We start from the raw sequence: 12,633 nt of genomic DNA, 5'->3' as shown, positions 1-12,633 counted from the left end.
TCTTTATATGATTCTTAGAACCATTATACATGGTTGAGTGACAAGGCATTGAACATAATATACGGGAACACACTCGGCCCTCCCTTCTATGCAAGTGTGTGAATCCCATATATAATGATAATTTAAATCCCCATGCTGTAACAAAAATAACAATCATCAAAGTAATTTTCAATCACAGACCCATGATTAATCGATTAGAAAGTTGCTTGTGTGAACCGAACAAAAAAAAGAAGTAAAGAAAATAAACATGAGTGGACATGACATAAAAGAAACAACGATTCAAAGGCTTTATCTGCGAACGGTTTCTTAGTCTCAGACGGAGGAAACGGTAAGAATTCAAGATCTAGAGTATCTAGTTTGACGTTGACAAAAAAAAAAAAGAGTATCCAGTTCGTAAAGTAACGAAGGCTTGATGTTTTATGTGGAGGTTTGATATAGGGTTCTTATACAATTACAAACCTAGTTACTTGTTACATTGACTAAAACAGATGCTGCCTGGGAAAAATCCACGAATCGGTCTTGGCTGGCATATCAGCTCCATCCCGCCCATGACAAGCAAAGATTAACTACAAATAATATAAGAAATTTGAACCATTCCACTTACCGACAAGTTTTAAATTAGAAGTCTATAAAACTTAGCAATATGTTAAGAACATGTTTGGGCCTGAACTTATCATTATTTCACAATTTCCTTAACAACTTTGACCATCTGAGTTAACTCATCCCCAACAAATTGGCCTTAAATTGTTTGTAAATGTACCGACTTCAAGTTGATGTCTGATTAATTTCTACCGAGAATCTCTGAGTACACCATTGGGAATAATTTCTATCTTGATATTTGATTAATTAGCCCAACGTCTAAATTTTTGAAACGTCATTAAAAAGAAAACTCACATTTTGTTTGGGTACCACGAACGTCATCAAGGGGATTATACCTTAGATGCCAAACAAAAAAGAAAAACAAAAGAAAGAAGTTGACTAATGTCGACGCCAATAATCTAATCTCTTCATAAATCACTGTTCTATAATTATCAGCTTTGCCAACTGTACGGTTGCCTATTTCTGCTTTCAACATCCCAATAATTAGTCCCTTCACATTATAAAAAAAGTCACGTACGTATTTTGTCTTTTTTTTAAAGGAGACTAATCTATGGATCATCTAATATGGCCATGATTTGGTCTTGAACCAACTATTGAAAAAAATTATTGTAGATCTATGAAAAAGACTCCTCATCTCACTGATGTAAACGTAATTATTATTTTGTCAGCAAACGTAATTATATTATGATAATATCGTTTCTATTAAGATTTGGGAGAGATTCACTCCTTTTCATGTGTGCTTAACCGACAAAAGGAGATAACAATGAAACATAAAAAAAAAAAGCAACATCAGTACATACATAATTAAAGGGTGCTGTTGGTGAGACTGAAAGTAAGCACTAACCACCAATAATTAACATTAATTGATACCTGATCAATGATAATTATCGACAAAGTGGGTCAGTCAGATCATATTATATTATACTCTTTTGATTAACTTATTTGGCACGGTCTTGGATAATATCGAATCCCATCTCAGTCGGATCGGTAGCTTGAAGCTCATAGTGAATCCCTTCCAAAACCCTCCTCAGACCAGCCTTCGACGTTGCGTATAAGATCTTTGCCCTTATTCTTGATGCCTCCGGCGACCTAATACGGTTAACAAATGTAATTACAATTTCACCTTTGCAGCACATATGAATGTTTTTTTGCCGGTGCATGTTAATATATATTACGAAATATCTATTTTACCTTTGCCAGTGACTTCGCCTAACCAAATCCTGCCGAACTCAATCAGCCGATTATTAAGGGTTAGTGTTAGAGTTTGGTTAACAGTTCAGCTCCATTCGATAGATTTTTATAAGTTCTGATTAGGTTTTGTAGTAAAAAATATCAATTTAAAAAATAATAATAATGAAATTATACCGGTTTATACTAAACCTAACTACAATCATACTGTATTAAATTTTTGAATCGAACTAGCGGAAATAACAAAATATGACCGAAATAATCTGAATTTTTAACAAAATTAAACCAAAACCTAATTAAAAATTCGAACTGACCAACTAGCCAATTAAACTAACTTTTTGGTTCAGTTGAGCAAAACTTTGTGCAAACCGTATTTACACAAACTGAACCGTTCAGACCGACCTGTAGGACTAATAGTAGGGCTGTTCAATATGGTAAAACCGAACCGTACCGAACCGAACCAAACCGAAATAGATAATATGGTTTGGTTTTGGTATATACCATATAAACCAAATGGATATAATTTTATAAAAACCGTAGGATTTGGATATGGTTTGGTATATAACCGATTAAACCGAATAAACCGAACAAAACCGATTAAAAGTAGAAACATGTAAATATGTATCTATTTTAAAACAATACATGAAAATCTATTTGTTACATAAGTTAAATTTGTGTTAATAACTATTACCATAATTTTATAGTAATAAAAAACCTTAATTTGTAAAACACTTGAACTATAACTAAATAACAATACATCGCAATTCATACATCTTATTTTCTAAGTTTTTTTTTGATCTTTTTGATTTATTTTAGTCTTCACTTAATTAATATGAAGATTATAAATTTGATGGACAATAATTAATGGAAAATTTTCAATTGAAAAAGTATGACTTTAATGAACACTAAATATGGATGAGTGGAAAAACTTTTCTTTTATGTTTCTGTTTTGTTTCATATTTTTATTTTCAAAATTTCAAGCTTTGATTTTAGTTATAGAATTGATTATTTTATTTGATGGTAGAAGCATTTTTACTTTTTTTGTTCATCTATTTGAACATGTAATATATTTTTAATAAATGACTATGTTGACAATATGACTCTAAAATTCATATAATATGATCTCAAACAAAATAATTATGTTTTTTGGTATAAAACCGAATAAACCGAAAACCGACGGTATATAAACCGAACCGAACCGAAGTAAATATGGATTTAGAATGGTAGTTATATTTTACTAACCGAAATACCGAAAACCGAAAAAAACCAAACCGAAACCGAACCGATATCCGGATTGAACACCCCTAACTAATAGTGATCATAACTGGAAGGGTATAAAGGTAACTATTGTAGTTCTGGGAGGTAAGACGACTAACCAGTAGATAAAGAAGATCTTGCTCTTGCGGCAGTTATCGACCGTGACAAAGTCGAAGTCAAATACGGCATAGCGACAGTCGTCCACGGGTAAGGAAGCAGCGAGATCTTGATAGTTTTCTCCGGCGCCGCCGACTTTGTCAACGGTGACTTTACGGGAATTCTCGTCGATCTTGAACACGATGTATCTGTGCACTTTCTTCCATTTCATCTCCAAGAATGAGCTCGTGCACTCTTCCGTAACTCGCATCCCCGTCGTCGCCTGCAAAATCAGATGATATTTAGTTTCAAATTCAGATGAAAAATCTTACGAGGAGATGCAAGAAAAAACAATAATATTCTTCTACCATCTTGAAAGCCATCGCCATTGTTGCTAAGATTCTGGGGTCTCTTTTTTTTGGCGTGGAGAGCTTTTCCGTTAAAATGGAATGACTTTGTGGTCTTTATATAATAAAGTTACCTCTATGCAGATGCGAATGCGATCATTAGTTTTCTAGTATTACAAAATTACCCTTCAACTTTTTAATTAGAAGCGAATAATTTTACCCGTGGGCATAAACTAAACTACTCAGTGCAAATATATATGAAAAAAAATTGATGTACAAATTCATTATACAATCTATATTGGTAATTTTAAACAATTTATTCTTTAAAAAACAACTTGAACAGTTAAAAAAAAAATCAAACAAAGAAAGAAAAATGTGTCTCAGTTTCACCGTCTAGATGATAAGTAATGGGTTGACCAAACACAAAAGATGGCAAGTAAGAACTTAGAGCATGTTCAATGGTGTATATTCACAATAGAATCTCTTAAATAACTTTTATTAATAAAATAATTATATAATTAAAATTTATTTTAATAAAATAAAATAAACCATTCACAAAAAGATAACTCGAAAAAAAATAAGAGACTAAATTAAGAGATGTTTCTTATATCTCTTCAATAAGATATTTTATTCCTCTCTCATATTTGTAATTACTTTTTTATATTTTAATAGTAAGAAACGTAGCTAAGAAACTTACATTAAACATGTTCTTAGAGAATTTTATTTTTAAACGTGGTATTTCAAATGGATGGTCCGGCTATATACCAAAAGAAAATTATGGAAAACGAATCAGAAATAGTCAAAAAAATTCATTTTTGTTATGCATGTGAAACAATATATCTTATATTTTTTTTTGCTAAAATATATATCTTATATTATTCATTCCTTTTTATTTATCTTAGATAAAGAGCTATATTATACATTTATGATCGGTGTAAAACATTCTTTCTTTAAAGCTATACTTTAGAAAACATCCTCGTCGGTAGTGTCTTCACCACTACGATTACAGGGTTGAGCAACGACGAAACGCATCATGTTAATAGAAAGAAACAAAAAGTATAGGGATCAGGGAAATGGGTCAATGCCTATATGCAATTAATATACACAAAAATAGTTGTGACGCTAGGAATGGAGAGGGTGGTCCCAAAGAATAGTAGTAGTGGATCTCAAAGTAACCCAACACCCACAATTTCATCGATCTCTGCAGTTTCGTGTTACTCAAAACTCAAGTGACCCTTTACGTGTAAGCTAAGGATTGAGACTACCATATTATTCCTCTTTTTGTTTTCATTATTTTTCAACTTCTTTAATAATTATCTAAGTTGACAATTTAAAAGTTTTCTAAAGATCGATTCAAAAGTAAATATGTTGTTATTTACATATTATCAGTCTTATTATATTTTTGGATCACAGTATCGAAAGTTTATTTTAAATCAATCTTTTTATTGTTGTACAATTCCATCCTTTGAATGCTATGTTAATCAAAATTATTATGTTATAAATTTTGTAGATACTATCTCAAGATCTATTGGTATATATGCACGTGTGTCGTCCAGGGCATAAAGAGTTAAATATTTGATATTAATACATCCCAAGGATACGTTGAAGGCCACTATACACAATTCCAGTATATCTTTTTTTCCTGAAAATGTTCGAGTCTTCCCATGGAATTGTCCAGTGCATGTATGGTACAACGTGTGGGAAACTTCACAACATTTGTATTTCTTCGTATGTGTGTGTGTGTGTGTTAATTTCATACATAAATATATAATTCTGTGTATATTGGTTGCCAGTGTGCGTATACTCTGAACTAATGTTCGGCTGTGTGTGTGGGTTCAATCAAACGTACTATATGTGCGGGACGTAACAGATCATTCCAAAATACCAAACACTAAATTCCAACGTTAGGTGAGAAGGAAATATATGGCCACGTGAGGTCGGCTAGCCTTTGCCTCTCCAGTGTTTAGACTTTGTTGGTTTCAGAAAGTTCTAATCAAATTGATAAGAAAGTCTAATACGATTTCGGTTGAAAATGGTATTTAATTTCGTTTTCTGTTAAGTGTGATTTGGGTAGAACAAGTTTATAATATGTATATATATAGTTGTTTTCTGTATATAAAAAGATAGGCAGTTAGTATAATCAGAAATTATTTCAAATATCCTCCATATATTTTATTCTCAAACTAGTGGGCAAGAACCTTTTCAAAACAAAAAAAAACTAGTAGGAAAGAACTTTTTTGTCATCAAAATACAAACTCAATTAAGATTCTGAAAACCATGTTAGTAATTATGTGTCTATAGAAATCGGCAAGAGTTAAAATGACCATTTTAGCTATCATTTAAAAAAATGCTAGTTATATCACTTTCTTACATATATAAACATAAATAAATGTTTAGATGAAAAATTTTGAAATATTTTTTCCAAATAGTTTTTCTGGGAAACGATTTTCTTAAAAAGACGTTTTAGGAAGACGTTCTTGAATTTGGATGGTATATTTATGTATTTGTGTTATATGCATAATTAAGAAAATATCACGGAATGTGTATAATATCTTCCTAAAATTTAGAAAGATATTATATATGTATAACATTTAGGGAAACCTCATAATGGTTATTTAAAAATATTTTTTTGAATGTGTACTTAGGAAGACCTTCTTGAATATATATTTATGAATACCTTAGTGAATTTTAATTATATGTATATTTAGTAAATCAAATTTGAATATGTATAACATCTTTCAAAAGTTCAAGAAGACTTTCGTGAATGTGTATGATATTTTTTTAAAAATTGATTTATATGCATATATAAGAAAAATTTATTAAAGATATAAAATATTTCTTAAATTTACAAAGATATTCTAAATATGTATAATATCTTTATAAAATTTAGGAAAACATTCATAAATGTTGTATAAATGAATATTAAGTATTGTAAATATATACTTTAGAAAGGATTTTCTAACATTTCTAAATATGTCATACACATCTAAGAAGAACTTCCAAAATATAAATATAAGTTACATTCATAAAGTTCAATTAAACGTTTATGAAGGCATCTTCAAATTCACACGAAAAAATTGCAAGAAAGTTTAAATTATTTCTGATCTTAGTATTTTTTGAATTTTAATATTTATTTATATATTTAGTAAATAATTAAGTAAAATTATACATAAAGATAGAATTGTCTTTTTACTCATTAATGAATGATAATTTGGGGACTTTTATCCTTGGGAGTTATTTGGTAAACAAAAATTAAAAAGGACTAATATGAAGGATTGCTCAAATATAATAGATTAACTCTCTTTTTCTGTAGAAATAAAAAATCCCATATAAAAATATTTTGTTCAGCAAAAAAATATCTGAAGTCTATGATATTTGTATCTTTTTCTTTTTCAAACTCTTTATATTGTTTATGTAATCGATATATTTCATTCATCGTTATATTTCATTCACACTAGGATTCTACATGGTAAACGGAAAATATAATTTACATGGTAAATATAAAATTCTCTATATCTTACCTAACATAACGAAACCAAAAATCATGAATACGTTCATTATGAATCTCACACACACTGACACACATCACATATATCATTCACAATTACCAAAGACGACTTAGACCAGGGTCGGGCATAATACCCAAAACCGAACCGAAGTGGGTTGTATACCTTGGTTTTGGATCCCTTAATTAAAATACCAGAACTGGGCTAGTGTCAAATACATTGGACTTTGGATTCGGCCTCAGATAAATCTGAAAACCGAAGATAGATCCGAACTTAACTGAAGTATTATGTTATTTTCTGTTCAAAAATATATAATTATTATTTTATGCTACTTAAGAGCACCTCTATTGGCGAACTCCTCCCAAAATCCACTTTTTATTATTATTTTTTGAAAAAAAAAAGAAAAAAAAATAATAAAGCAATCAATCGCGGACCGCCATATGTCAATGGGACCCGCAAAAATTGTTGATACAGGTTCATCCCAGCGAATCCAAATGATACATGTTCACAAAAAACAGATTATTATATTAATTTTGTTTCTTGGAAACTGTGTGAACTCCTCTTAATATACTTCAATGGAGATGCTCTAACACTCGTTTTTATATTCTTTTCTTGTAGACTTTGAAGCAAAAGATTAAAAGCCACAAAAAGTCTAAGTTTGTTGCTCGTCTGAGACTCGGCTACGATGTATTTTTAATGCTTTAACAGTATACTAGATTTTGACCCGCACGCCCGTGCGGGTGTATCTTTTAAAAAAATATGATGCTATTTGATTTTTATGTCACTATTTAGGGTTGGGCAAAAAATTCGAATTCGAATAATTGAAACGATCCCAATCCGAATAAATAGTACTAAATCCGAACCGGAATTGATTAAATATCCGAATATTCAAAATTTTGGTATTTGAAGAACTGAAACCTAATTCGATCCGAACCGAAGTATTTTGGGTATCCAAAATAGATTTATATACTTATATATATTAATTATTTTTAGATTTAATGAATATAAAAACATCCATAATATATATGATACTTTTAAGTTCATTTAAATGCTTGAAAATATATACAAATATTCAAACGTAAATATCTTAAATAGTTAAAATATACTCAAAACTCCAAAAATACTTACATAATTATTAATTCTCTATCCAAATATTTAAACCAAACCTATTTAAATTGATTATCCAAATTTGAACCAAATCTTCAAAGATCTAAACTGAACACGAAATCCCAAAAAGACCCAAAAACGAACCCGAACGCCCACCCCTAATCACTATTTTATATCTTATATGTGTCATCATAGGTTACAAAATATGTGTTATCATACAATTAATCATATTTTATATATATCATCAAATCATTTTTCTTATAATTAATAATATTTTATACGTACAATCATATAAATAATCACATATATTATATTTTAAAATTTAATGTGAAATATAAAAACCATAATTTAAGTTGGTGTTTGAAATTGGGATGTGTATAGTATTTTTCTTATATATATTGGAAACATTTTTATTATAGTTATTAGAAAATATGTTAGTAAAAATCAAATTTTGAATATATTTATATTTTTGAATGAATTTTTGATATAAATAAATTTTAAATTATTATTTTAATTTGAATATATATTTCAAGTAACATAGACCCATTACTTTTTAATATAATGTAATGGACTTCCAATTTTTTTGGTACCATAAGCCCATTATTTTTTTTCCTAACATACTGCTATTCATGTTTCCAAATAGTACTATTTCTTAACTACTATCTATATTGCCAAACAATCTCAATGTGTACTTCAACTTTAATAATATAGATGATTGCCTTTGGTACTTAACAATCCCTTTTTGTTTCTTTTGTTGTAGATTTTGGGAGTCCAAATCAAATGATAAAAAATATTAAGCTTGTTAATAGTCTCAGCCATGATTGTTTTCAATTTCAAATTGTGGATGTTGTTCGTTCTCTTTTCTAGTAGTTTCAAAACTTCTTTTAAATTCCACATTGTTGGTTTGTCACATTGAAACCAAGTTTAATTACTATGCTTTAAGATTCGATATGCAACATTGTTTCATTATTTGGTTTTGGATTGTTACGGTTACTCTGTAAAAACGTGGATTAAAATTTGTTAGAAAAAAATGAAAGTATCAATTATATTAAAATAGTTTTTAATTAGATATGGGCTTAATTTTAAGCAAAAAAATAATCAATATAAATAATCAATATTTAAATTAGTTATTTCAATAATATATAAAAATTGGTTGGCATAATTATTTTTTCGGAACCTATGAGTCAAATATGGTTAGATTTGGATATATTAAATAATCGATATAAATGATGACTGACCCGCAAGTTAAGGGACCAAAAATACTATGCGAACCAATTTTTATATATTGTTGAAATAACTAATATAAATATTGTTACCAAATATAATAAGTAATATAAATATGCTGGATTTAAAGGATTTGGTTTACGTATATTTTGGTTTCCAAATTTGTTGGTTACCTGCTATGTATCGATGTGGAAAAAGATGAGGATTTAAAACAGCCTTTTAAATAGTAGTTGTTTATTTTGAAAGATATTTTTTTATTATATTTGGAAATCTATATTATTAAAAGATCAGGATCTAAAAAAGCTGTATATCTTATATATTAAAAGAGAAGTCACAACCTTGATTCATGTGTGATTTTTTTAAAAATGGACTTAATGGACCTATTCCTATAAAGTCATGTTACATTTAATATCTAATTTTATCATTTAAATTTTGGGCTTACAAGAAATTTTTAATGGGCTATCAATAATTAAATTTAAACAATAGATAATCCATTGGATTTATATATAGTATAAATAAAATAAATATAATTTAATGTTGTAATACTATACCTCTATATGCTGAATATCTTATATATTAAAAGAGAAGTCACAACCTTGATTCATGTGTGATTTTTTTAAAAATGGACTTAATGGACCTATTCCTAGAAAGTCATGTTACATTTAATATCTAATTTTATCATTTAAATTTTGGGCTTACAAGAAATTTTTATTGGGCTATCAATAATTAAATTTAAACAATAGATGATCCATTGGATTTATATATAGTATAAATAAAATAAATATAATTTAATGTTGTAATACTATACCTCTATATGCTGAATATTTAAATATTTTTCGAAGTTAACTTTTAAAATTATAAAGATTTTTTTTTTAAAATAACAAAAATCATATTATCTAACAATGATTAATCTTTAATACTTTAAACCAATGAAAACAAATTTTAAACTATATAGTTTATTTTAGAAAATAAACAAAAATTAAATGTTTAATTATTTACTCGATAATATAAATCTTTGAAACGAAAATTTTAATTTCTTAAAAACTTTCTAAATTTGTGAAATGTTTTAATATCTTTGAATATGACAATAAAATAATATTTTACTAATCTTTATATATATAGTTATGATTTTAATAATGAAATAATAATCCGAAAATATATATATAGAAGAAGATACAAATACATGTGAAAGTATGTAACAATCTATTCAATGAAAAAAAATATACAGTAAGCTTATTATGTTTTAAAAATTGATAGACACATATATATTATAATATATACTAATCTTATATATTAAAACATAAGTCATAACTTTGATTCATGTATGATTTTTTTAAAAGTTGACCCTCCCTAAAAATCAGTTATCATTCATTTATTACTAATAATATGGATTAATAATATCATTCCTAATATAACATCGACTCCTAAAAACCCGGATTGGTTAACAAACTCACCTTGATTCATGTGTGATATTTTTATTTGAATCATCATTTAAAATTTGTAGTAAATGTATTTCCTTAATGCTAATATATAATCTTTTAACTACTGAAATCATAATATAATTTGATATCTTTTAATTTAAAATATAAATATAAATATTTAATTTTCTTAACAAATGTGTTGAAAATCGTTATAACAATATCTTAATTATCAAAAATTGAATATAAATATTTTCTCTAATTTTGTAATTAGTAATAAAATTAATGTTATTATACATTAATATATATATTTTATTATATATTAATGTTATTATACAAATAATCAGTTATCTTTTATAAAATGAAAAACATTATATCAAATTTTACTATTTTATAGTTATATCTATCATTTTAAATAAAAAATTGTATTTAACTAAATATGATTAATTATTTTAAATTGATAAATTAATATATTTTATTTTGACAAACATTAAAAATTTATGCTAGAAATATAATATGTTTGTAGAACGGGTTAACATTAGTAAATTAGATAATTCATGTATAAAATTAACTTATCTTAAACTTTTTTATATATATAGTTATTATCTTAAATGAATAAACATAAAAATATAGAATAGCCGTTTGTCGTTAAAAAAAAAAGAATAAACATAAAAATATACTGATAAAGGAAATCTAGCGCTTTGAATTACGGATCAGGATCATAATAATTGAATAAAAAATAATTTTAAAATATATATAATAAAAATACCAAATATATGTGATGATTTGAAATAATCAATTAACTTACAGCATGAAAACTATCAAATTGTTATATTTAAGATAGTTATATATAAACATTTAAATATATAAGTAACTTAAAAAATATATTCTAATTATGTAATATATATATATAAACATGAAAATTAATACCCGCACGGTTGTGCGGGTCCAAATCTAGTCTTATATATTAAAACAGAAGTCACAACCTTGATTCATGTGTGATTTTTTTAAAAATGGACCTAATGGACCTATTCATAGAAATTCATATTACATTTTAGTTCAGACTAATAATAAATAAAAATTTTAAAATATTTTAATCATAATATCTTTTGATATCTTTTCATTTTAAATATAAATATATTTATTTTAAAATTCTAACAAATCTGTTTAAAACTTTTTTGACAAGATCTTCATTTTCAAAATTATATTTAAATATTTTTGCTAATTTCGAAATTAGTTTAAAATATTATTATACATTAATATATTCAGTTATATAAAATTAAAAATAAAAAAAAAATTATAATATTTTATTTATTATATAATCATAATCAATCATATTAAAATAAAATTATTATATTGAGCTAAATATAATAAAATTGTATTAAATTTATATATTTATATATTTTATTTTCGTAATTATAAAATATTTATGTTCAAAAATAAAATCTAATATGTTGGTAAGATGGGTTAACGTTATCAAACTATATAATACATGTATAAAAATTAACATGTATTTCTTTAAAGTTAATAATATAAAATCTTTGTAACTACTTTAATCATAATATATTTTCATTTTAAATATAAATATATTTATATATTATATTTTAAAAATTCTAATAAATCTGTGTAAAAATATTTAAACAATAACTTAATGTATTTTAAGTTATCGTTTAAAAATGAAAATAAATAAATTATATCATATTTTATCTACTTTATAGTCATGATCATGTTAAAATATAATTATTATACTAAAATAAATATGATAAAATTATATTCAATTGATAAATTTATAAATTTTATTTTCATAAATATAAACTATTTATTTAAAATATAATATGATGATAGAACAGCTTAAAATTAACAAACTATATAATACATGTCTAAAAATTA

The 12,633-nt window shown here is 26.1% G+C and overlaps 1 protein-coding gene across 1 annotated transcript; it reads right to left on the bottom strand.

The window, feature by feature from the left end:
- Positions 1–1,278: 1,278 nt before the first annotated feature.
- LOC103860471 (actin-depolymerizing factor 5) lies at positions 1,279–3,714 on the bottom strand. The gene is made up of 3 exons (XM_009138072.3): positions 3,510–3,714; positions 3,165–3,424; positions 1,279–1,689 (listed from the first exon to the last, which is right to left on the bottom strand). The coding sequence occupies exons 1-3, from the start codon at positions 3,528–3,530 to the stop codon at positions 1,539–1,541; spliced, it is 432 nt and encodes a 143-aa protein (XP_009136320.1). The 5' UTR covers positions 3,531–3,714; the 3' UTR covers positions 1,279–1,538.
- Positions 3,715–12,633: the final 8,919 nt, after the last annotated feature.

Source organism: Brassica rapa, chromosome A03 (genome assembly GCF_000309985.2).
Source record: "Brassica rapa cultivar Chiifu-401-42 chromosome A03, CAAS_Brap_v3.01, whole genome shotgun sequence".
Taxonomy (NCBI): domain Eukaryota; kingdom Viridiplantae; phylum Streptophyta; class Magnoliopsida; order Brassicales; family Brassicaceae; genus Brassica; species Brassica rapa.
This window is presented reverse-complemented; position numbering and strand designations above follow the sequence as displayed.

Coding starts and splice junctions, on each gene's coding strand:
- LOC103860471 (XM_009138072.3), bottom strand. CDS start 3,530: ATGGCGATGGCTTTCAAGATG. Junction 3,425..3,509: donor TGGCGATGGCTTTCAAGATG/GTAGAAGAATAT, acceptor CTGATTTTGCAG/GCGACGACGGGGATGCGAGT. Junction 1,690..3,164: donor AAGATCTTCTTTATCTACTG/GTTAGTCGTCTT, acceptor TAACCGTATTAG/GTCGCCGGAGGCATCAAGAA.